The sequence below is a fragment of the Poecilia reticulata genome, chromosome 15 (genome assembly GCF_904066995.2).
Source record: "Poecilia reticulata chromosome 15, P_reticulata-male-v2, whole genome shotgun sequence".
In the NCBI taxonomy this organism is placed as follows: domain Eukaryota; kingdom Metazoa; phylum Chordata; class Actinopteri; order Cyprinodontiformes; family Poeciliidae; genus Poecilia; species Poecilia reticulata.
This window is the reverse complement of record NC_088844.1, coordinates 4,941,040-4,967,397: the sequence shown is the minus strand read 5'-3', so window position 1 is coordinate 4,967,397 and position 26,358 is coordinate 4,941,040. Positions and strand designations below refer to the sequence as shown.

The window sequence follows — 26,358 nt, the reverse complement described above, 5'->3', positions numbered from 1 at the left end:
ATGAAGAATCCTTCTTTGCATAATCATCTCCAGAAGTTCCACAGTTGTCCCAGAACAGAACCAGCCTTTTTTAATCAGGCTGTTTAGCCTTTTTAGGTTCCTGGGTCTGATGCTGCCACCCCAACATCTCTCTCCTCTATGCTATCCACAATGCCTCCTTTTCAACTCCTCCGTGATTCCTGGAGTCAGCTGTGGTATTATTTCAGCTTTTCCAATGTTGACGAGCAACATTGGAAGAGCAACATTGGAAAACAAATACTGTCCAAAAAAGGCCATTTTCCTCCAAAAAGACAGGAAGGAATGTTTGAAAAAGAGAAAAATCTCAATGAGAGTACTGAGCTGCTCCAACTTGCTGCCACCCTCAAGCGGCGCAATTCTAGAATTGTTGATTTTTTTATTTTAATGGATGTTTGGAGCCAAAGTTGAACAATAAATTTAATTTGTTGATCCAGTTCTAAGCATTTTCATCAACTATTTTCCCAAATCTTACCTGTTGAGGGAACTGTTCCTCTGGGGCAGGCGGGGTGTGTTTTGGTCCTCTCCTCCTCCCTGGCCAGGCGGGATTGGAGGCGGGCCCGGTCGTCCTGGAGGCAGAGGGGGCACCCCACTGCTGGCCGGGGAGCGACCCGTTGAGGAAGGTGAGGCAGAAGGTTTGGAGTTGATGGACGGCGGAGGAGGGGGCATGTCGCGGGGCATTGACGGTCGGTGACCTCCTACAGGAGTCGGCGGTGGCGGCGGCCGGTCATCAGGAAGTGGAGGCCTCCCTCCTGGAGCTGGAGGTAACGGAGGTCGGCTGCTATTTGAAGGAGGAGGAGGGGGCGGAGAGAAGCTCGACCGAGGCCCACCGGAGGAGCCCCCTGGCGGGGGAGGGGGGAGAAGAGACCCATGCCTCCCTGGTGGAACACTGGGCGGCACGGGGGAGCTGGCGTGACTGGGCCTGGGTCCTCCGGGTAGTGATGGCGGAGAGGGCCCCCCACGAGACGGGAGGCTCTGGGGTGGTCTGGGGGTGTTGGGTACTGGAGGAGGCGGTCCACCTGGAGTGTCCTGTCTGGAAGAGAAATTAGGACGGCCCTTTGGGAGATCAGGGGCGCCGCCACGAGGCACAGCGGGGATGCCTGGCAGCTTAGGCGGACCGGATGGACTGCCACCGCCGCCGAAAGGGCTGGATCCACCGGAACGGGAACCCGGAGGAAGAATGGGCCCACGACTGGGTCCTGAGTCTGGGAACGAAAATCAGAAACCTGTTTTTGTCTTTAAACATAATGAGGACCTTTTTCTATCATAGTTTTTGCTCTTCACATCTTTTCTTACCATTGTCTCTGTTTACTGCAGACCTCAGTTTTGGCATCCCTCCTGCAAAGAGGCCTCCTAAACCAGCAGGAGACCCACCACCAAAACCCCCACCACCACCTCCACTTCCTCCTCCACCACCGCTTCCACCTCCTCCACTTCCTCCTTTGGGTTCTGAGAAGAAAGAAAAACTACCTTAATGCATGATATTAGTGTTGTCTGTTTCTATAAGGTTCAAACTGGACATATTGGGTAAAAAAAGTGCACTAAAAGCCAACATAAGGAAGCAGTTGGTCATTTGTGCCATGCCATTGGTGATACCTTTGGGCTTTTTCAAATAAAAAGAGAGACATACCGTTTTATGCATCATAAAAGATTGTACAGGGTTTCCTCCAGAAAACCTGCTGTGCCCGGTGGTGGGAGTGTTGGGGTAGTCCACCGCGTTTTTGTATTGAAAAGTGTTCAAAGTTACAAAAATTTAGAGACATCATAATTTGGAATTAATAGTTTGAGGCCAACAGGCAGCAAAGAAGGTTACAGGGTGCTCAGCCCCTCATGCCCCTGTTCAATGCATTAACTAGAAACCTAACTTCATCCATATCTCCTGTTGCTATTAATGATGCATAAAAAAAAACTTTAAAAAAAAAAAATCTAAAACAAACTATGTTTAACTTGGTGGTCCGCCAAGCTTATGATGCACTGAGGGAAACTTGGTAGTCTTTGTCTAATTACACTCCCAAGAACAGAAGCCAATGTCTTTCATCATGCAACAAAAAATGGCCACTTTTTACTTCATTGTCCTGAAGTCATTCTTAATGTGACATAAACTGCTTACTCAACACATTTAGCATGTTATTCATCTTTCTCCTGGTTCTTTATTCAGTTTCTGAGTTTTTCTATTTAATGTAGGGCTGGATCAATAAATCGGCCCTCGTTTCCTTCATTTTGGGGGATCGGTGATCAGCCGATACTTACATGTGAAGCTCATCTTTTCCTCTGATTTTATCTATCTCATCAAAGGTCTGAACATCAGCCACTGTCCTCTTCTGCTCTGCAGTGAGAGGTTTGACTGGCTATCAGAACCACCAGGTAATGTCTGCACGTTTGCAGTTAACAATAGTCACCCCACTGTTACCGACTCAAGAACTTTCTTACTATATTTAGCAACAATTCAGACAAAAAAAATTGGTATCGGCCAAAATCGGAATTGGCAGGACAGGCTTTTTAACCAGACATTGGTGAAGCCCTATTTTATACTCGTTTCAGGAAATGATCTATTCTAAAATAACCAATCCAGAGAGCTTACCGTAGCAAATCCCAGACTGCTCTCCATGCTGAGCTCAGACAGACGGCTGTCCAGAATGCTAACGATTAAGGTTTATCACATTCAAAGAAAAGTGCTAGGTTCATGAAGTAGAAGATTTCATTATTCTTTCCTCACATACAGTTGAGCACAAAAGTAGCCATACCCTGGCATGTCTTGATTTGAAATTATTTTTATTCAACCAACAAGTTTGTTTTTGACAGGAAATGTGATTGGCGTCTCAAAAGATATGTTAAATGAGCATTCATTTCAAAAAGATTTTTTTAATTACATCTGTCTAAGATCATTTATGCACTTCTCAATATGATGAATGATTAAAATGGGTCTAGGAAATGCGCAAGTTAAAAACTAATCTTTGCGTTTCCATATAGAAATGCAAAGACTTCTTTTTGACTTATTGAGCATCAGAATAAATAGTTTTTAATCTAGCAGACATGATGAAAATGAGTTGGTTTTTCTTTGGGATACAGCCATGTTGATGCCAATGAGACGTGCTGACTTACTTTCGAAAACGGGTCCACTGCGGTCATTTGTGGCAGCTTTCTTTAGTCTGGTGCCTTTGCAAATGTCGGACAGAAGAGCGCCTCGTCCCTGCTGCTCCGTTCGGCTCAGAGTCGGCTTCTCTGTGTTGGCCTGAAACACAAACAACACAAAAGATTCAAAGGAAGAAATGACCAAAGCTGCAGAAAAAAATATTTAGAAAATTCTAATTAAAATTAAATTCATATCAGCATCGTTAAACTAATGGGAGTAGACAGAAGCACAAAATCTTGAAAGGGCCAGTATCAAGAGTTTTCCAGGCACAGTTGCATTTTATAGGATAATCCAGCAATGATGTTGCCTTCTGTTATAAAAATGCTATATGCATCAAATTTGACAATGATTTAATGCCCTATGATGGACTGGTGGCCTTTCCAGGTGACCCCGCCCCCACCTGTTGACCTCTGGAGATAGGCATCATTGTCATTGTCTTCCATATAATTGTGCCGAACATAATATAATAAGTTCATTAAAAATGTATATTTTCTAATTGATTTTATTAAATATTCCAATATTTTAAGAAACTGCACTTTGGATTTCTGTCCATCTGTCCATTCCAATTAATAGAAACCCACAGAATACATCAGTGTGCAACTAAATCAAATATGATTTCTTGAGTTAATTATAACAAAATCCCAGACAGAAAAAAAATCTCAATGTGTTCCGTTTTCACATCCAATCCTTGATATTGTCACCTTCCTAAAGTAATGCCCTTGCACATAAAAAAACCCAGTGTAATGGATAGTGAGCTATTTAAAATAAATTGCCTAAATTATTTACATGTGTAGACTATTTATTGTAAATTATTTAAAGTTAATTTTCTAAATTAAGGATGTTGCAGATTATTTAATGATGTATGTCTGTTTTGATGGGCACGGTTGGTGGTTTGTATTTTGTTTTCTTTAATTGTATTTGACCTTTGTAATGTCTGAGGTTCCTTTGTATGTACCTCACAGATTGCCGTAGCTAATGAGGGCAGGCCCTATAAAAGCTGGCAAAATCATTGTACCAATGGTTGACTTGAACAACTGTCAAAAGATGTTTGGCACAAATTGATGCTTAGTGTTTCCCAGTGAAAGCAGCGAGGCACGTTTTATTTTGTTGTTTGTGTTGTAAGTTTATGTTTTGCATTCTAATGTTTGTATACGTTTTAGTTTTCACGATGACTGATGATCCGCATCAAAGAAAATAAACCTTGAAAATCATCCGTTGAGACTGCGCAAATTACTTCAAGTGCTGGGGAGCAGCTATACCCAGCTTCAACATTGAAGCTTTAATTTTGTTTGAGAGAATATATTTTTTTACAGCTGTTAAATCCCAATCCATACATTGATTCTGCCATAAACTAGGTTTGTCCACTAGATGTCTCTGCTGAGCATGACATCTGAGAGGAACAGAGAGACTTACCAGAGCCAGAGTGGGAGGCGGCGGCGGCCCTGGGGGTGGGGGGGGAGGTGGGGCTGGCATCTTCTGCTCTTAGTTGGTCTCTATCTGCGTTGGATTCCTCAACCTGTCACAAAACACACACATCGTCACCAAATGCTGCATTCAAATCCCCACCAAGTCCAATTGGCGATCAAACTAGAGTTAAATCTAGAGTTAAATCCGTCTGATTAAAGAGTAGAGTAATCTGAGACACCCACTTCCAAGGTGCAGAAAAAAGTGAAAACATCTGATAGAACAGAGGAAATCTCTTCAGACTCCGCAGAATATCAATCAGCATTTAAACAGAAACCAACTTCATCACAATAAGTGGAAGTTTTCGTTTCTTACTTCTCATTTTGCTCATGTTTAATGGTAATGATGAATGTTATTTTTTCCCCTGTTAATCTGCCAAATCAACAAAAACACTGAAGGAGTTCTTCATAAACTTAACATGTCCATTAAAGTCCTAAAAATTTGGAGAACTAGTTTTGGATATAAATTTTATAATAATCACCCTGGTAAAAAAAAAAAAAAAACACGTTCAAAAGATTGAAAAGTAAAGTGTGAATGAAGTGTGAGTGAGAATGCACATCAAGGTTTTAAAACCACTACAATGTTCCATCATATGGTTCCTGAGGTTACAATAATTTAAATGAAATGCCTGAGAAAACAATGATGTGAGCAGACTATATTACTGAGAGAAGACAGTCTTTTGTTTGTTGAACACCGAAGAGCTGCTGGTTGAAAAATGGCTGCAACAGTCAGTCACTAACATGAAAGAGAACTGAAGCCATTTCAAATATTTCCACTCAACACTGATGGGCATGTTGTTACGACAGAGTACTAGGGACAGGCTGAAAAAAAAATTTATGAGAATAAAGTCTGCTCATACTGCAATAAAGACAGAATAACATGAGAATAAACTCATAATATTACAAAAAAGAAGTCAGAATACAAGACAAAATTGTAAATGTACATGAGTTTGTATGACAAAAAAAATAAAATGTACGAAAGTACATTTGTGAAAATCTAAGAACCCCCCCATAATAACATGAAATCATATTACCAGAATAAAGTCGTAATATTATGAGAATGAAGTTGTAATTTATAACTCCCACATGAAAAATAAAAGGTAAAATGAGGAATGTTGAGCATTTTGAGAAGCTTTACTCTCATTAAAACAAATTTTTCTAATTTTACAACTTCTGATATTGTGTCTTTCATCCATTATGACTTTATTCTTGCAATTAAAAATAAATCTGTCTGACCCTAACACTTTTAAACCTGCAGAAGGTGTTCTATAAATATTGTATGTAGAAGTGTGAGCAAATCACTGACACTACAACTTATGCAGCTGTTAAAAATCAAAATTCATGTATCAGATCAACTTTTGGCAACTTCAGATCAAATCAACAGTTTTAAGTTGTTTTATTATTTACAAATTTTTCTGTCACTATTTTATGGTATATTACAGTGAAGTATGCAGGTTTTTTTTTTTCCACAGTGTTTCTCTGTTAATGTTAGTTCTGATTTGTCCGACCCGTTAGCATGCCACGACTGTCATGAGACTGTCATTTAGCAACAGTCTTCAGTCACAGTGAATTTTCTGAAAGACTGACTGCTACTGGAGATCCTTCTTGCCCACAGCATCACCATCCACTACAACGCTTCAAAAACACCAGGATGACAAGTTAGACAATGTTTCATTTTCCTTTTGGTTAAACTTTTTTTGTTCACCTGAACTGACCTGCTAGAATGGAGGAAACCTGCAAGTTCTTTGCAACATCTCAGTTCAAGCTTGAGAACAACTTTTCTGCAGTTGTTACAACAGTTGCTTTCAGTTCCTTAAATGATTTTTAGCAACACATTAGAGGAAATGTCTGACAGAATGTAAACGAACATTTAAAGGGTTTACTGACTGACAGGAGTCCTGACAGTGGAATAGGTTGTAGGTTCCTGACAACCTATTCCAGTGGTCCACTATCAGGACTCCTGGAGATCCTTCCTGCCCCCAGCAGTAGCAGTCAGCATTAAATTTATGTGACGTAGAAGCGTCTTTGTTCAGCTTTTACAGTTTAATTTTAACCCTCCCAATAAAAAAACAAATGATAGAATCAATTCTCAGCTGGAAAACTGTTTGCAATGCAATTTTCTTGAGATGCTTCATTCTTAGTTTCAAGTAAATTTATAGAGAAACTGCAGAGAAAAGATGTGAGCAAAGACTTTACTCAGGTAAAGTGTAAGACGAAATAGGGTAATCAATGCAAACGGTTTAAAGTGGAGCTAACACAATGCAATATTCTGTTCAAGTGAGCAGGAACTTGAAGGATAAGTTCCCTAAAACCTGGGTCTCTCTATTTAGTCTGTAAATATTCTCAATCTAGTTTCTGACAAACTGCTCTGGACTTGGGCTTAAGATAAACCAATTATATCATATTAACAATAAACACATCATATTCCTAACAAAAACCACAAATGTTAAAGTTTTAACCCTCCTGTCTTTTGTCACACTAAAAGGCTTAACATCCTTTCATTTTAATGTCAGTAAGATAACCAGAATCGTTTAAAATTCGTTTTTAAATGATGATTTCACCTGCGGTGGTCTGGCGACCTGTCCTGGGTACACCCTGCCTCTCCTCCTCTCCTCCATTGACAGCTATTGGGGCCAGCACCCCTCCTGGCCCCAATAGGATGAGGGTGTAAAAAACTGGATGGATGGATGGATGGATGATTTCATTAAATGAAGTTAAAGAGCAATTTAAACCAACTTGACTGTGTGAAACAGTAATTGTACCCTAAAGCTACTGACTGGTTGTGTCACTGTTGCTGCAACAAGTCAAACTCTGTTAGCTGGAAACTAGTGTCTTATATTTTTGCCCGCTCATCCTTCCAGAGTTGTGTTAGGATGAATTGACATCAGCCATTTTTATTCCGCTTTAATCCAACTCTAATTTGTGTAGAAAGTCTGGTTTGTTTGGATACGTGTGAATGCAAATCAAACTCTGATGCGGATAAAAATAAAAAAAAAATAAAAAAACTAATCTTCCTAAAAATCTCTGTCTGGGTTCGGCTGAAGTGAACTCTGGTTTGGTTTTAATGCATATGTGAACACTAAGGGTACCAGAGATCACTCCAGAAGCAGAAAGTGGAGTACAGCACAGGACATTCTGGGTAAATACAACCAAAACAAACACTCTAAGCTAGCACTAGGGGGAGAAAGGGCTCGTGGTGTTTAGCCAAAAACAAAAGAGAAATCCTCCAACCGCCAAAATCTATTATTGCTCCTCAGTCCTGGAAGAGCCTGAGACCCTCACACCGTAGTAGCATCAACCAGCCGTAGCTGGTTGATGGGGACAAAAAAAAAACGTTCCAACAATAAGTTCTGGTATTTATTCCAACAAAAATAAAATTATATATGAAAATCTAGGCCAAAACCATAATAATTGATATTAATATTTTTTTTCTATGGTTGATGACCTATATTTACCATTATAGTTATTTTATTACTCTTTCAACATCTTTAAAAAATGACTGCACTGCTGATGATGCTGCTCTGCTTCAGTAAAATATCCCATAATTCTGTGCTATATCACTGTTACAATCACATGACCAAACAAATCACAGATGGCTCCTCCTCCATCCCAATTCTGCCTGGATTCTAAACTTCTAAATCAAACCTTTAGAATAGCGTTTCTCAACTGAGGCATTCAGAGGAAGGCAGGGGGCGCTGGCCCATAAAAGGTTGAGAAACACCGTTTAGAACTTACTTCTTAGACAGTTTGAAGAGAACAAAAGCAAATGAAAAAATAAAGTCTGACTTCAGCTTTTTATTTAATACCAAAAACAACAAAATGAAGAAGTTAGCTATAAATGCACAGAGCTTAATGCATATGCATCCATTTTCACACTTGAATCACCCTGTTCCACCAAACAAAAATACTCACAACTCTGCTTCACACTTCAGACCATCCTCGAGGGGCCTCTTACTTCCTCTATGCAGCAACAAACAGGAAGTCACATCGTGCCTGCAGCACCGCAGCCATCCGGCTGCCAGGATAATGTTGATAGCTTCATTGCAGCTACACATCATTTTCCGATTCTTGCTCTTTGTTTTTTGCTTTTCCTGACACATTTTTCTTTAGCACTTTACTTTTTTCTTTTTCCTACTCAATTTCTTTAACAAACTTGACACTTGGGTGAAATAGTTTATTTAACCATTTTACTCCTGTTTAATCTCACTTGCTCTTGCTCAGTTGGACCAACAAAAACATTTCTGTTGCTGCTTAATTTCTGACAAACCCAGAGATTCAGAATTTCTTAAAGCAAAAGGAGAAAATAGAAGCTTTGGTTGACAAAAATCTAACCCTAAATGTATTTTATGTGAGAAAAAAGATAAAGTAGAGCCTAACTGTGAAGCTCAACGGTAAACTTTGACCCCAGCCTCATGTCTGCTGTACATAAACAAATGAGATTTTAGTGGTTTAGTAGATTTCTCTTTGGCCTTTGGGAAAAGCCCACAGCCATTTCTCCCACTAGATAGATTTGTTTTTGCTTTGGTTGCATTTACTCACAATACCCTGCACAATAGTACACTTCCTGCTTTTGGAGCGATCTGTCCAATTTGCGTTCGCACCAGCGTTCACTTCAAACTGAGACTGAGGTTTGTAGACGTACCAGAGTTTGCTTTTTTTGGTCTGTATAAGATGTTTTAAAGCATCAAACCAGACTTTCTCAGGAAACAAACTAGGGCTATATGAAAGTTGACTAAACAGGGCTGTTAATGTTCTTCACATTTCTGAGAAGTTTAAATTTAACATCAGAAGTCTCTATGATTCCATAAACTCCAACTTCCTCCTAAGACATCCTGGCCTTTTAGTTGCCAATTCAAATATTCAGTCACAATCTTATGCACATGTCTTTAAGCTTGGATCTGAAATTAAATTATATAGACTAATTTGTAAGTAGTCTGTGTGCAGACAGGAGATTGCATTGGATGTCCATCCATCCATTTTCTATACACCTTCGTCCCTAGCGAAGTCGGGAGGGGTGCAGGTGCCTATCCAGCGAGACATTTTGGGCGAGAGGCGGGGTCACCCTGGACAGGTCACCAGTCCATCACAGGGAAACACGGAGACGGACAGAACCCACACGCTTTGAGAAGCGACAAGTTTCCCCCAGTGCACCTTGATCTAGAGTTTTGGAAATTGAATTACTTTTTTCTCATGGTCAAATAGAAGGATAAAATATCAACAAAAACCTGATCTATTTTGTGGAATGGGTTTGTCCTAGATTGTGCTGAAACAATAATAGATGGATTTATGATTTTCTCTGCTGGTTTGTGAATGATGGTTTTGAAACCTCAGCTAACATTCTGCTGTTTCAACAGAAACTTTACAAAAATGCATAATTTTCTAATCCATTATCTTTTAAGTCATGATACTGACCAGATGCGAGTACCATAAGTGACACCATAAAGCCTCAGCAGAGGTGCAATGCTTGCAGTTTTTTTAATACCAAAATGGAATTAGATTTCTGTAACATTTGGACCATTTGACAGATTTTGAGTTTCACAGATTTTCTTTAAAAATTACAGCTGACAGCATTAAAAATAATTAAAAGAAATAACATGTTACTGTTCACAATGAAGGTATTAAGAGATCTAAAAATAATTGCAAAAAAAAGTAATTTATTAATTTCAGATGGATCTAGTTAAACGCTAATTTTTTCTCCCAGAGCCAAATGATTTCCACCAACTGCATTTTGCTAAATGCCAAAGCAATCCCTTTAGACTTTCTCTATAAAAGTGAATTTTCTATATATGAAAAAATGTCGTTCAAATTTGAGAGTTGAAGGCTGAAAGCTCAAGCATTTTGCTAGAAATGCTCGAGCTAGAACAAAAATATGCAGATACTAGAAAAAAAATATATTGTTCTAGCATCTGCTAACAGATGCTAGAACAATATTACTCTGTATAGGTGGTGGCCGTGAACAGCAGTCTTCCCACAAAAAACTTAAAAAGTTATATTCAATGCAGCATCCAACTTTCTGAAAGAAAAACCATCTGATAGAATAACGGTTGTTTCAGTGTTTTCACTCTGGTAAATATAGCCGTTTTACTAATCACCAAACTAAAAGTTAGCACTTCCTGTAACTTTGTGCCTAAAAAAATTGAGCCAGTACTAGGAAATATTTACTCCAGGCAAATTTTATTGTTTGTGTAGTTTAAAGGAATTGTTTGGAGTAAAATTTATTTAAATTAATTATGCCATGTATTTCTGCACAATATACTGTAGAAATACTATTATGACAATTACATTGTGTGCAAGAACTGTTGAGTGCAGTAACGTTTGATTTAATAATTCCAAGTGCTATTAACTTGCATTTCTTATGATTATGTAATATTATGTGAGAGTTTCAAACAAATAATCCAAAATGCAAAAGGTCACACAGTGATAACATGTCTGGTATCTTCATCACAACATTTACATTTATTTTTTCCATTGTAAAATTCTTTAATATATTCAGTTCAGCTTATATCACCCTTTACTTTGTTAGAAACCCAATAAATTCAGTGAGACATTTTGCAACTACAATAAAAGATTAATTTATCTTCAAGATTTACTTTACATACCAATACCAGAGGTGAGAATAAATATATCTTCAGCTGTAATAACATTGCACCTGAAGTGTTCATATTTCTCTGTGGTTTCCTGTTCTGTAAGGGGAATAATATACTTATTATTTTAAACTGAATAAAATTGGTCAGCATCAGAGAATGATGGAGACTTGAGGCCTTTCAGCCTGACTTTAATCTGCAGTTAAAATTAGCGTTACTATGACTCACTGGCTTTCACAGTTTTACTGCAGATACTGAGGGTGACATGTCGACTCATTTCCTGTAGCAGTCATGAAATGACGCATGAAACAGCAGAAGCTTGGACTCCGGATACCAGCATGCTCTCAGGTGAGCAGGCCTGTGCCGGAAAGCTCCTCCCTGATTTTCCACGGCTAATGACTTGCCATTTATTCATTTTAAGCAGAAGTCAAAGAGCGGCTGCAATTTGCAGATGAACTCTACAGCAGTTCTGAGCGAACGCAGAAACTTGCAGAATATAAAACAGGCCAGTGTGATGAAATGACCAAAGGAAATAAACCACTTCTCTTCTTCTCTTTCTGAGATGCAGCCTAATATTATAAAACATGAACAATGGTTTCTCTGACAGAGAGGGAAGAGGACCAGAGGAGACTAGATTAAAGCCGGTGAATACTTTGAAGAGACAGTCATGTGACACACACACACGCACCCACACACACACACACTCCATATGGTTAACATATGTTTCCATTTACAAGTGGCTATAATAAGACTCGTAGCCTTCCACTGAATCCCTTTAGCAAAACAACGCAAAGATTCATCCAAATATTAAATTAAGTTATTAAAGTTATTCATACGATGAAATAAGACTACTGATGGTAAAGTATCATGTAAATTAAAACCACAACTAACACAGACCAAAGAAGTTTACTTTGTAACTTTGATTTTTCATACTGACCATATGAGAGTTTGTGTAATTTATGTAGTTAAACAGTGTATAAATGTGCTCATCTAGAATGTATTACATTTTTTCTGAAAAAATTATTCCAATGGGGATTAGTTTCTTTGCCAATTTCAACCCCCAGTTTGTATCAGTTCACTGCCATTTTATTTCAGTCTACTTTCATTGTGTCCCTGTAAATTTAACCACCAAGTGGCTATAAATAATGAACATGTTATTACGGTCATAAAATGGTCTCAAATTAATTTAATTTAATGTTTTTTGTGTGAAAAGTTTGTATTTCACTCTATTCTTATCTTAATGCTAATCACAGTTTAAGCTTTATAAAGTAAAATATTACTGTTTTGATTCAAATCAAAACAAAACTAATAGTAACAGTAAAGTGAATCCTAGCCTGTTTGAGGTTCAGTATTCACAAATTCATATATTTGTGGAACCTTAAATTCTCCTATTTACACATTTTTAAGAGGTATTCCACTGTGACAGCATTTCATGTCCATAAAGTTTATCAAATGAGAAAAAAAAAAGAATGACATACAAAGTATTAAAATGACCAGCATCTAGTCATAAAAATATTCACAGCTCTTCACTTTTTCCAACTTCTTTTACAGACATTTTCCAAGATGGATTAAATTCACAATTTACCTTAAAACTAACCAAAACACCCCATAAAGACAATGTAATTCCTTTTAGTTAAAAAAATTCGGGAGGATTTGGAAAAGCAGACACATGTCTAGACAAAGTGTCACAGTCTACAATCTGAGCACAAACCAAATATGAAGTCAAAGGATCAATCTGGGAACTGGTAGGAAAAAAAGAAGAAGGAAAAAAAAAACAAACATTTGCTGCTTTGAAAGTTCCGATGAGCAAAATTGTCTCGATTATCTATGGAAACAGTTTGGAACCAGGACTAGAAAGAGCCAGTGGGGAAACCAAAAATCTGATGGCCACTGTCAGAACTCCAGCTTCGCTCTGCACAGACTTAGCCGTTTCTTAGTGAACGGCTCACCTGAACGTTGCCAAAAGGAACCTGAAGAATGCTAAATCCATGAAAATTCTAATTCTCTGGTCTGCTGTCAGCGATTGTGGGTAGAGAAAACCAGGCATCAGGAAAAAAAACCTCTTACAGTGAAAAAGAAAATATATACTGCTCAAAAAATAAAGGGAACACTTAAACAACACAATATAACTCCAAGTAAATCAAACCTCTGTGAAATCAAACTGTCCACTTAGGAAGCAACACTGATTGACCCGACGAGAGTCACCGTTGTCAGTGTTGCTTCCTAAGTGAACAGTTTGATTTCACAGAAGTTTGATTTACTTGGAGTTATATTGTGTTGTTTAAGTGTTCCCTTTATTTTTTTGAGCAGTGTAGTTGGACCAACTGAATGGGGTATATGCCACGGACTTCCGTCTTAGCACTTCCGCATTTTTATGCCACATAGAATGGTTCCAGTGCACAGGCAACAGTATGTTAACAGTGGCTCCTCAGTCCTGCAGGACTATTAAGGATGCCTATATAATTATTCAGACGACCTGAAATGCTCCAGCAACAACAAAGGATTTAAGTTGGATGTGTCAAAACTTCACAATGACTTCGAAGGTAAGTTAATAAATCGTTTGTATTCACCATAATGCCTTATATGTCTGACGTAGCTAACAGGGACAAGCTTACAAAGGTGCTATGTAAACGTTAAGTGTTTTGTTCTGTGCATTGTGCAATCTACATATCTATGCTGTGTAGATAGATAAAGATATAAACATATAGATCTGCCTATATTGTGTCCAAGCTATCAGTCGAAGCTGAAGTTAGCTTCCGAATGTAGCATCTAATTCGGAAAATAGCTAAAGGGTGATTACACTTAATTTTTCACCATCTTGAGCTTTTTTTAATGTGTTGTACTTTAAAAACACCTAGACATTCCAAACCTAACTAGATTATTTTGTACTAACAGCAGAATAAATAAAACATTTGTGAAACCTTCCAATTGATTTGTGAAATTTGTAAAATGTCAATAGATTCCAGAACGCATTAGATCTGAATTATTAATTTGTGATTATTATTTTAACTTTCCATTTTCTTTTTTTTAATCTTTATTATAGTTGGAGTTGGACAGGAGTTCTGTTTGATGGCTTCCTGGAGGGAGAGATTGGCTGAGCTATTGTTGCCAACAACTTTTCTCCTGCTATTAACGTTTTTGCTTTTCTTTATATAAATTATTTCCTTCAGTTGCTCTTTTTCCGTTTTGTATACTGTATTTGTTTATACAGTATTTTTTTATTTTTACATTAATGCTTACCTGGTCAGTAGAGGTGGAAATGTACATCCTCTTGATTACTGACAAATGTCAGAACCACATGGACTGAGCCATGAGCTGGTTACGTCAGATCAATCTGAATCTTTATTTCTCATTAAAATGACTTATTGTAATTTTAAGACATTGTTATAAAAGTTTTTTTCTGGCTCAGGCAGCCTTTATCTGAGAATACAATAGTTTGAATTTTGAACTTGAATTTTGGGAAACTGTAGCTGTAGATGCTCTGAATGCCGTCCAGGAACGTGATGAATGTGTCAGAGGCTGTGCAGAAACTGTGCTGAGTGGCTAAGCTAACATCCTGTGGTGTGTGTGTGAACTCACACACACTTCAGTTTTACCATTCAGCAGTTGCTGTTACTTTAGTACTCGATCGAGCAGGGTAATGTTGAACAGTTTCTTATGCTAGCATGCAAAACCTACATAACTGACTGCTATGTAGCCAACAAGACAATACATGTGAACTGTGTCCTTTTCTTTGCGGTTATCTGCAAAGAGTAACTCAGTACAAGCTTCTTGAAAATCTTGTGATTTTCAAGAAGCTTGTACTGAATTAGACTCAACTGCAATGTCCTTATGAAGCAACAATACGCGTATGCAAGAAGAGAACCAGATCTGAAAATCTATTGCACACATTAGAATTATAACTGAAAAAACAATACACTGAAAATATCAAGCTGTTAGGGGTAGCAGAAGTTCATTTCCATCTTGAAGGAAAACGTCAAAGTAAAATAAGTCAAAAGAACTCTCCAACGGGTATGGATACCGACTTGAATTGGACTGAATTTCTAGAATGCTTTTCTAGTCTTAGTTCCTTGGTCAGGAGGAAACTGGTATGAAACCCACAACTTTTGGGTTGGGTCATCCAGTTATCTTTCAGAAGGACTGATTGCATCCAAGTTTACAAATATACAAGTTTAGTGAAACAGCAGAATGCTGATTAATTACTTTGTTTAAAGTAAAAGAGAAATTGTGATAATTTCTGATCCTAGGTGAAATTAAACATCAAGCTCAAATCAGATGATGTATCGTCTTATGTTCATGAGAACAAGACGAGATATTAGCACGGATTTTGGAATATCTAATGATCCCATTTTTTTTGTTTCTGCAAATAAATTAACAAATTACAAATTTTGTCTTAAATCTATAATTAGTTCAAAATATTCCAAAATAGTTTTTAAAAAAACTACTAATTTCCAGTTTTATTTTGGCACTTTCACCTGCCGACAGATTTTTCTGTTGAATGTGACTTTGATTTTTCCAAATCCCTTTTTGATTTTTCTGTGAAGAATCTGAAGAGATTTTTCACAGTAAAATCAAATTATTTGTTTTTCCCCCTTATCTAAAATATTTGAAAGAAATTCCAGTTCAGAAAGCACAAATAGCAAAGCTAGTTGAAATGCTATTGGCTGGTGTTTGCAAAGCAGCCAATCCAGTAGTAATTTTCCTTACCACTGTTGAACCTTCAAGAGTGGAAATAAGAAATAAGAAAGAGTGTATGTAGCTAGTAAAGTAGTCTAGGGAAGTTTCTACTGTGAGAATTAATTCTTAAAGTATACTTTGGGTTTGAACTATCAAAATAGACAGTTATGTTTTTCAAAAGGATCTTTATCCACATATTTTACTCATTCACTGGTGGCAGTCGTCCATAATAGAGGCTCATAAATGTCAAGCTGTGTTGCCTGTTTAGCGTAACATACCATCCACACTTCAACTTTAATTAGTTCAAGTGTAAAATTTTTAAGCTAGAGTCCAGATCCCTTAAAATCTTTGAAATAGCCTTTTAGTTTAGCCTAGCCACTACAGGAATTTACGAAATGCTTTCTATGCCAACTTTAGTATAGTTGGCGATTAGCAAAGAACATGTCAATAGTTGTCCACAGGCCTAACAAGAAACCTTTATTAGCCAACTGTGTCAACACAACATCCCAACTCAAGAACTACTTCAATTCTTCAAAATAAGAGTCTAAATTATCAGGACAACTAGATATCAAGTACAAAACACACACGTGCACATCTGGGAATCATAATATCTTATACTTCCTTCTGCAGATATATTCATGTGCAGACAGTGACTGGATCCCAATCCATCCATTTATCCATCCATCCATTTTCTTCGATTTACTCGGGGTCGGTTTGCGGAGGTAACAGCGTAAGATGGGAGGCCCAGACTTCCCTCTCCCCAGCAACTTGTTCCAGCTCCTCTGGGGGAATCCCATGGCGTTCCCAGGCCAGCCAAGAAACATAATCCCTCCAGCGTGTCCTCCCAGTGGGACGTGCCCCTCCCAGTGGGACGTGCCTGGAACACCTCTCCAGGGAGGTGTTCAGGAGGCATCCTAACCAGATGCCCAAGCCACCTCAACTGGCTCCTCTCAATGTGAAGGAGCAGCCTTGAACTCTTTGGCTGCACCTAAAAATTATGTCCATGAAAGTAATGAACAGAATCGGTGATAAAAGACAACCTTGGTGGGGTCCAACTCTCACTGGATACGAGCCCGACTTACTGCCAGCAATGCGGACCAGACTCTGACACCAGTCATACACAGACCCCCAACAGTCCGTATCCTCATACTCCCGGAGTGACTGGATCCCTCTAGAAACATTGTGACATTTGAATTGGGAGGTCGTGTTACACCTTACTGAGTTACTCTAATCCTTAAGCTTTTTAAAACAAATATTCTTATGGATGGTGTCCATTGTTGTTTTTGGACATTTAAAATCAAGCATTGAACGGTTGCATCATGTGGACCTGTCATCCGTTTACATCACTTATCACACCTGCTATTAAGTATCACTTCTTAAAATGACTCATGAAAGCAATTCTCAAATACAACCAGACATGCTGCCTATGGCGTGTGTGCACATAAATGCAACTAGCCATTATGACACCAATAAAACAGCTACTTGTTCTGAAAGCTCTCAGAGGAATTGGCAGCCTGGCCTCTATTCCTTTTTTTGCACCATGTTTCATCGTTCAGCAGGGTAATCAAACAGTGCCAAGTATCGCTTCAAAGCTTTACTTAGCAGATTTAAAGATAAAGAGTTGGAATGTTTTTCACTTGGGGAAAACATTTAAGTTAAACTGATGAATTTAGGACTGTGAGGACAATTTTTGCTGGACGATACATGTTCCCAGAAGTTGAAATAAATGATAACACTATCGTTTAAAGCATTTTCAACCAATATAATGATACTAATAATGGCATATTTATGCAAGTACACCCTCTCACAGATCAAACATTGTTTTCTAAAAAGAATATTTAAAATTCTAACTGGATAATATTTTACATCTCTGTAACCAAAATTGCAGTTAAAAAAAAAAAATCATTCAGCTCAGTCAGGCAACTAGTGCAAGCTAACCATTTCGCACTAGATGTCAAATGTCTACAGCATTTCCCAAAATGACAACTTTTCAACAACATTAAAAGAGAAGCTATTCTTTAGTGACTGATGACCAAATGGAAATGATCATGCTCGTTTTAATTTATAACGCGATTAATTAATTTATTGCTTATTGTGACAGGCTTAGATGAACAGCAGACTAAAAAAAAGTGAAATGTCACAGCAACCAATTGATGAAGACCGTGCTGAAGTGAAGAAAATCACAGGGTTTGTGAAGAGAAAGTCACAAGGATTGTTTTTATTTTTTGCGGAAAATACACCAAAATAAAACATTTAAATTTTGTTAAACTTCATTTGTTCCTACTTCTGCAGGCCTGTCTTCTGGGACTGCTTCTCTTAAATAGCTCCTTCTCACAGCGCAGAAATTTGGCTTTTAAATAAAAGCTTCATTATTAGACTGAAACTGAACCTGCAGTGCAAATTATGTCAACACAACTCTCCAAGTACCAGCCTAGAGCAAGAATGCTTGGAGTACAGACCTGAGCTCAGCTCTTCACACTTCTGCAACACACAGTTGGGCATGCATTGCAAAAAATAAAAAATAAAAAAAAATTGCCATGTTTTCAAACTCGTTTTTGCATTTACAAATGACTGAACATGCGACAATGGAAGGAAATTAAGGTAACTTACTCAATCTGAGTCCATAGAAGAATAACCAGTATGTTCAGAAGACAGTAGAAGAAGCACCTCAGTTCATTCCGCAGAAAAAGTCAAAAGGCGAACAGCAGCCATATGCAGCTGAAAATGGAAAGAGGCAAAAGTTAGCTGAATCCAACAAGTTTTAGAATGGCACTCAGAGTTGCAGAATTTCTTGATTCCTCTTTCTCTAATCTCACAGCATACACTTTGAAAGAACTGTCACTTCAGCAGCCACTTTATATATGCTGTGCACCACTTCCTTTTTCTCAGTTCCCTGCCTGTTGGAGGGGGAGGCGTGCTTACTAAAGGCTGAAGATTAAAACAGGCATTTAGAAAAAAAAAAAAAACTAAAAAAGGGCCAGATGTAAAAACAGAACATACTAGATAAAAAAAAGTTTAAAATAATTCAGTCAAAATTAATAAAGTACATGGGAACCATTGTTCTTTTGTAGATACATCTGTAATTGAATTTTAAATGGAAATTATAACTACAGTTTTGTAGATCTGGCTACAAAGGCACAAAAAAATTTATGTTTCAAAACGAAACACACTTTAGGTGTCAAAAAAACACATCTGAAAGTGAGACACAGTCGTGATTAAACTAAAAGGTGCATCTTTGCTGAGGTGCATCTTAGCAAATTAAAACAACATTTATTACTGCAATCCAACCAATTAACAGTTTTCTGCAACACTTTCCTTCCACTCAACTTTCTATTGATAAGTATGGACTCAATTCAATAAACAGCCAGCTTTCTTTAACATTAGGGTTTTCTGGATTAACCATTTACTGCACAAGTCTCAAGTCAGCACATTTCGGCATAACATTGCTAAAATACCAAACTATTTCCGTTGGTCTTATGTAATATTAGAAATTAATTAAATAATCTTAGATTTTCAAGTAGTTGTAGAGCCTTATTAAAATTTACAGAAATAAAAACATGCTGAATGCAGCATTCAGCATGTCATCTCTCTGTAAAATCCTATATATAAAATACATAGGACATTATGAGTCCAAGATGTTTCATAATGCCTCATGTTTTCAGCTCCTAAGATTTCATGCTTGTTTGTGTTATGACCTGCACTGTCAATCATGGGATCAGGTCTGGCTTTCTGAAAAGCTGGAGACGCAACTCAATGAGAACCTTTTGGGAGCAGAATGTAGAATTACAAGAGAAAAATAGATTTTCTGTAATACAGACCAACAACAAAATATGTAAAAAGTAATCTCCAATCTCTCAAAAATTAAGTAAATTGGACCAATGTATCAACAAGTCAACAAGAAATGCAGAAATGAATAAGGTAAAAACCTTTTTAGTTGTGTTGATTTGTTGTTTATCAGTTTAAAAACATGTTTAAAATAACTTAGAGAAAGGAATGTGCAGTTATTCAGCATTCAGCTCCAGATTGATCTCCAAACAATCATGAAAACAATATACTCAAAAGAAATTATATTACTTTGTCATAGTCCACTTTGAAAGAAAGTTCTCATTTTGTCACATTGTAACAATTTTTATTTATTTATTTTTTTTACTATGTATATTTATGCAGTCATATCATTTTTAGTTTTTTACTTTGGAGTCCAGATCAGACATCCATCCATCCATTTTCTATACACACTTGTCCCTAGTAGGGTTGGGAAGGTTGCTGGTGCCCATCTCCAGCTAACGTTCCAGGCGAGAGACGGGGTCACCCTGGACAGGTTGTCAGTGTGTCGCAGGGCAACATATCAGACATGCAGCACGCAATTCTCACTATAAAACTACAAGTTAGCTTGAGATGGCTATTATTCATGAAAGCATGTTCACACAAATCTATATAAAATTTATGTACTTTTAAAGGTGCACTAATAAATCAGCCCATTTAGCCCAGGGGTATAGTTGCTATGTACTATACCCCTATTTTTTTTTTCATCTGCACATGCACACATAATAGTCACCACACTTACCAACTTTGCTGCAAACATTTGCAATTTTCAGACAAAAACGTCAATCTGTGCTCCTCAAAAAACAGACACAAAAACAAACAAGCACTTTAAATGTGTAACCGGCCACATTATTCATCAGTTTTTCTTTTTTATCCACATTTTGACATTTCAAAACATGTAAACATTTGCTTCAAATGTTTGAGAAAAAGCTCTTCAGAGGATCCACAGATCTTCAGTTCCATTATGTCACCGTTTCTGCTGACCTTGTTGTCATCACCACTTCCCATTTTTTCCCTCTTAAATTCCCTCCAAATTGACCGTATAATGAGCTTGGTGCTTCGGTTGTCCTCCGTTGTTGAATACTTCACTGGTCCTAAGTCTGTCTGGATGCTCTGTATTTATCATTCCTTATTCCACCAGACAGAAAGAACAGGTTCTGTCTGAAAGTCAACAGCTTAAACCCTATAATGCTGCTGGGCATAAAAAGGGGAGCACAGCTCCATATCAGTCACTTCCTGTACTCTCAGTGTTACACTTCCTGCTTTGCAACATACAGTCCGAGGCAATCTGCCAAAACACTGTCGTATTCATTTCAGTCCACTGCCTGCTGCTCCGTGTTAGCAGCCAACTCTAGCAACACTGAAGAGACATTTCGGCTTTCTCTGCTGCCCACAGCTGCTTTTCTTTACCAGAATCTGGTATTTGTTGAGGGGAAAAAAATGCAGGAGCTGGTAATGTAGTTATAAAAAGACCAGTGTTTCCCACACTGCCTCTGGCTAATGCACTGAGGAAAAACAACACCAGGCCTTCACAGAGATCCTTCTGGCAATGTGTTTTTATCATGTGAAGCTACAAAGGCTTTCAGAAACACTGCAGGTAGAGGAAGATGCAACTAAATGCTCCAATCTGGAATGGGTTTGTAACCAATTTGAACAGTAGAAGGCAAGAAGATAAATTTACTGGACAAAGTGACTTTGACATTTGATCCAATATGATAAAACATCATGAGTCATGAAACAACTGGATCAGAGTCCGCAGATGTAGACATTGCACAAAGTGTCCTTCACTACATGAGCTCTCATTTCAACCTTTTCTGAAATGCAGGATTTTTTTTTCTTGTTTGCGTACTACATCATGCTGCAGTCAGCTGCATTATCGGCATTTCACACTGTCAATATAGTAAACTCCAACCAAAATTCACATGCAAGTTATATTCAGCTGAAGAGTGACTTGAAAGAAATGATAAAATCCTTAATGATTTAAAATAAGCAGGGCTGATGAGTAACTCATCAATTTCTGAAACTAACACATCCTGGTGTCACTGTACATATGAAGGAAGCAGAAAAGGAACATTGTGGCAGATCAGGATCCCTTTCAATAAAGGTGCAGGACTCACTTTGCAACAGTACAGTGACTATAATTTGCTATGTACTATACCCCTTTCAGTGACGTGCGGTGATGTTTATAGCTGGTGAGGCACCGACTTCATCATAATCGGATTTACAAATCTAGACCCCTGCATGTTATTCTTTACATAAGGAAATTTCGTGCATGAGTACAATGCTGGAGGGCAAAAATACCATTCTTTAACATGTGATGCTTAGCTGCGCCGCCGCTGCAGAATAATTCCGTTATCTCAATCAAACATAGACATGTAGATATTATTAATTTCGTGCTGTGCTTAACAGCAAAGGGAGAAACTGTTAAAGTACAACTCAAAACCACATCTTTCTTGCTCTCTGTATCAGCGCAGCTACTGTATGGCTCTGTTACTGTCTCTTACTCTGCAGTTGTGGAGTCACAATGTCTGGCGAGAACTGCCTGCCTCACCTCGTATCTGTTCTCTGTCGTTTCTGATCGCTCCTCAGTACACAAGACACGTTACATACACAGCTGGTGACGATAAAAACAGTACATTAAATACATAAGCTAAATTATGGAAAATCTGTTCATACATTAAATGGTTTTTAACCATTTTATTGGCGACGTACAGACAGGAGGAGCATGCTCTCATAGAATGGCAACCGGTGCATTAGCGAGAGGTTGCGCAATCCCAAGTGAGGCTCAGCTCGTTGCTGCCTCACTGGCTTCGCTTCTAACCATTTGAATGGGAAAATGCGAAAATTCAGCAATTTTGAAGAAAAATATCAGATTTGGTTAAATAAAAAATAGGTACTTTATAGTACAAACCACAGGGTGAAAATATCTTTATAAATGATTATATATTATTTTTCCATGATGACAGGTGAGCTCTGCCTCACCTGCCTCCCCTGACCGCACGTCATTGACCCCTTTGACATCTCAAGATATAAATGGATATAAATAATATCTGATTATTATTATTCTAAGTCCTCTCCCTCATTGCCTAATGAATTGTATCCACTTTGGGGTGTAACAGGCTCTCCATAGTATATCTACTAGTGTTACGTTGGAAAAAACAAACAAAAAAAATATTTTACAACAATCTTATTTTTCAGACAAAGACAATTAACATATATTAAAGCCTAGAACTATGACAAAAATGGCATTTCCATGAAGAACAGTGGTGGACATACTTTGGCTAATTGGCTAATTAATGTACCAACCTAATTTTTCATTTAGCCCTTTTATTAACTTTGAAAACATGTCACACACTTGGCATCCCCTAAACTGTTTTTCGGGATAAATTCTGAAGTGCTAATTTACTTGGCAGTTTTGTAAACGCTTGGTTGAATAAAGTTGTACATCTGTGTTGAAGTTTTTGTTATCGACTTAAGAATTCTTCTAGTCGTTACGCAGACATTAGGAACAATGTCTAAACATAAGCTCAATATCTATGGGCAGGGGGGCCGCCAGGAATCTTGGGCCCCATGACAAAAAATTAAATTGGGCCCCCTATGCAACTGTTAAAGTTTCTTTAGTCCATCTCCATATTTGTTAAAGTTGTCACTATGTTTAATGCAAGCTAAGGTAAAACTGTGTGGACTGGCTGCAGTCCAGACAGGAGGCTGTTTTTTATTATAATTTTATAAAGATCATTTGAATTTCTGTCAGCAACAAATATAGTGTTTTTGTTGTATAATTGTAAAAGGAGCAAAGATACAAAGAAATCCATAAAGATTCCCTGGAATGATGCCAACTAGGTTGTCATTTTTATACAGTGTTGCTCACCTTTTTCACTGGGACGGGGGTAAGGGGTTTATGTTGGTATCGGGGATTAGAGCTGCTGCTAACTGACTCACCTGTTAAGTGTGGTAAAAAGGTACAGGGACAAGTTAAATATATGAATATCTTGGTATTTCTTTTCCTTAATTCATTAAATGCTATGGAGGCAAACAGTAGTCTGTAGCTAAGCTAAATATGCTGAGTGGTTGATAATCTCACACAGTCTACTCGCCGCTCGAGAAAAACTGCGTTACAAATTCACACTCGTCTTTTTCTCTCCCTTACTGCTGTAATTTTTTAAAAACTTGACTTCATTATTTTTCTAGGCAGCATAGTAGCCTCCACAGTCGTTCTTGTCTTATACTGACTGCTGTTGAAAACGTCACCATCAAGTGCGCCAAGCAGGAACGACCCATTTCATGCAGATCCAGGGGGGTGTTCAGTGTAAATGTAGATGTGCGCTTTTTGGTCTGGAAGGGATAACATTTAATTTTACTGCTAAAAGCAATTTTTTTAGCAGTGAGTAATTGACAGGGCCCCAATTTTTTTTTTTTTCTGTAATTTTATTTTTTTCTTTTTTGTTGTGGAGGGCCCCCTGTCGTCAAGGGCCCTTAGAATTGTCATAACTTTCCCCCCCCTATATCACGCCCCTGTCTATGGGCGTAATTAGGGTTGCCACCTTTCATAAATGAAAATAAGGGACGCCCACCACGGCTTCTCAGGGTCATGACCAGCATGGCTCAAGTTGCCTGATTCACATTTTATGTTTGTTTTTTGTAAATGGGAAATCAATAAGGTAATCAGCCATACATGCAATTAAAGACACTTTTTGCAAAGAAGGCTTTATTCCAAAAATATTGCTGCATATACAGTGCTGTTAAATAAAGCTACATTACATGCATCCTAATTAAAAAAATTATAACAAAGTGCAAGGGAACAGAAATTGCACACAAGTTATTGCACAGTTAACATAATAATTGATATACTGTATGATCTACCACAATAGTAGTAGCACTAGCACCTAATCAGATCTGTTTGCGTAAAGTGTGTAGTAATGAACTCATAAAATATAAACTAAATAAGTTGAAAACTTAAACTTAATGTAAACATAGCTGTTCTTGCTGTTGGAGCTCTCGTTGTGGACCGTGATGACACCTTTACCCTAAAGAGGGAAAATCTAAGCAAAAACTAAAAGAAAATAAAATGACAAAAACACTTTTAAACATGCCTAACTGTTTATCAAATAGGTAAACAGTGCATAACATTACTCCTTCCATTAACATTTTTGGGAATATTTAGAAGCCTTTTGTTTCTCTTGTGTGTGAAGTAAAACTGAGTTTCAACACTCAACAAGTATGATACTCTTCTTCATTGAGTTACTTCTTTTTCCAAGTGTATTTGTTACTCCTTGCTGCAGTCTGTCTTTCAAATTGCTGCTGTAAAACTCTGAACTTGTTTGCTCAAAGTTGAGAGTCATCAGAAGCTCACTTCTGATGAGCTCAACAGAGCACCTATACCTGCAGTCAAACCATTTGTTGAACATTCTGGACAATATTCCAGAATGTCCAGCGGGATGCTCAGGATGTGGCTGTTAATGGAGAGCGTGTTAGACAGGTCAGCTTCTTTAAACACACACACACGCACACACACACACGCACACGCACACACACGCACACACACACACACACACACACACTAGAGATGTGCCGATCAGGTTTTTTCCTGCCGATACCGATCACCCATGAGGGCCGATCACCGATACCGATCACATAATTATTTTTATTTTTTTTTATCATAAACACTACCGGTTACATTATGTGGAAAAAGGAACCATGAATTCACCTTAATTTAGACAAAAACTTGTTTTTAACTTTTTCCAAGAAGAAAACTAAACAAAACAGGCATTGTGCAAATTGTACTGCTATCAATTTTACAATCTTTAACAGACTGATAACATATGAAGGCTCTGAAGAGACTAAATAATGCAAAGAGCCAATATAAAACCTCTCAACATTGCCAAAAAAATCCAAGTATAAAACTTAGCATTCAAAGGCAAATGCAGGCTCCATTACAATAAACAATCCTGAGTTACTGAATGAAAACTTCCTGATAGCATGGCGGCTAGCTGATTACTGCTAGTTCTGAGTGGCTGTTTCTGACTGAGCGGAGTAATTATGCAAAACAGGGAGGAGATCGATTATTTTTTTAGAGATCATCTGTCTCATGTTAGGACAGCGAAAGTTTTAATACGTATGTAAAATGTATTTTTTAAGTTAGATGCTGCAGCTTTAAACAGAGGTTCGGTGTGAGAGTCACTACCAGGTGGAGCAGAAGCGGCGCTCCGTCTGTGAAATATTACTACATGTAGCGCGTAGCAGCGGTTCAACAGCGAAAGCAGAACCAGCGTCTTACATCGCAGCTCGAAGACTTAAATAATTTTGTGGGTTATTTGTTTAGCTTTCTGACCGTCATGCTAATAATCCGGGTGAGTGTTTGTAGCTCACCAGGATTATTAGCAGGTGCGCTGCTTTACCCGCTATCTGATCCTCCATATGTCTTTTTTACTGCAGTCAGCCTCGATGTAGCCAAACTCCGTCAAGTATGCCATTGTTTTTATGTCGTATTAGCTTCGTCGTGTTGATGCATTTTGACGTGCTTCAATTTTCCGCCGCAACACGCAAACGTCCCAATTCACTCAGTGGGTTATAGTTCCACAAGTAAATCAAACTTCTGTGAAATCAAACTGTCCACTTAGGAAGCAACACTGATTGACAATCAATTTCACCAGCTGTTGTGCAA

The 26,358-nt window shown here is 38.0% G+C and overlaps 1 protein-coding gene across 4 annotated transcripts in view; it reads right to left on the bottom strand.

Moving 5' to 3' along the window:
• Positions 1 to 26,358, bottom strand: part of wipf1b (WAS/WASL interacting protein family, member 1b) — a 59,020-nt gene that overhangs the window by 9,421 nt on the left and 23,241 nt on the right. For 2 of the 4 annotated variants that reach the window (XM_008429116.3, XM_008429120.3), the window contains exons 2-6: positions 18,483 to 18,590; positions 4,562 to 4,664; positions 3,118 to 3,247; positions 1,312 to 1,464; positions 491 to 1,220 (exon numbers count right to left, since the gene is read on the bottom strand). In XM_008429116.3, coding sequence (XP_008427338.1) covers positions 491 to 1,220; positions 1,312 to 1,464; positions 3,118 to 3,247; positions 4,562 to 4,621 — 1,073 coding nt within the window. In that variant the 5' untranslated portion in view covers positions 4,622 to 4,664; positions 18,483 to 18,590. Of the gene's footprint in view, positions 1 to 490; positions 1,221 to 1,311; positions 1,465 to 3,117; positions 3,248 to 4,561; positions 4,665 to 18,482; positions 18,591 to 20,436; positions 20,908 to 26,358 lie in introns of those variants that run through there. The other 2 variants (XM_008429118.2, XM_081616238.1) reach the window with 2 other exon arrangements.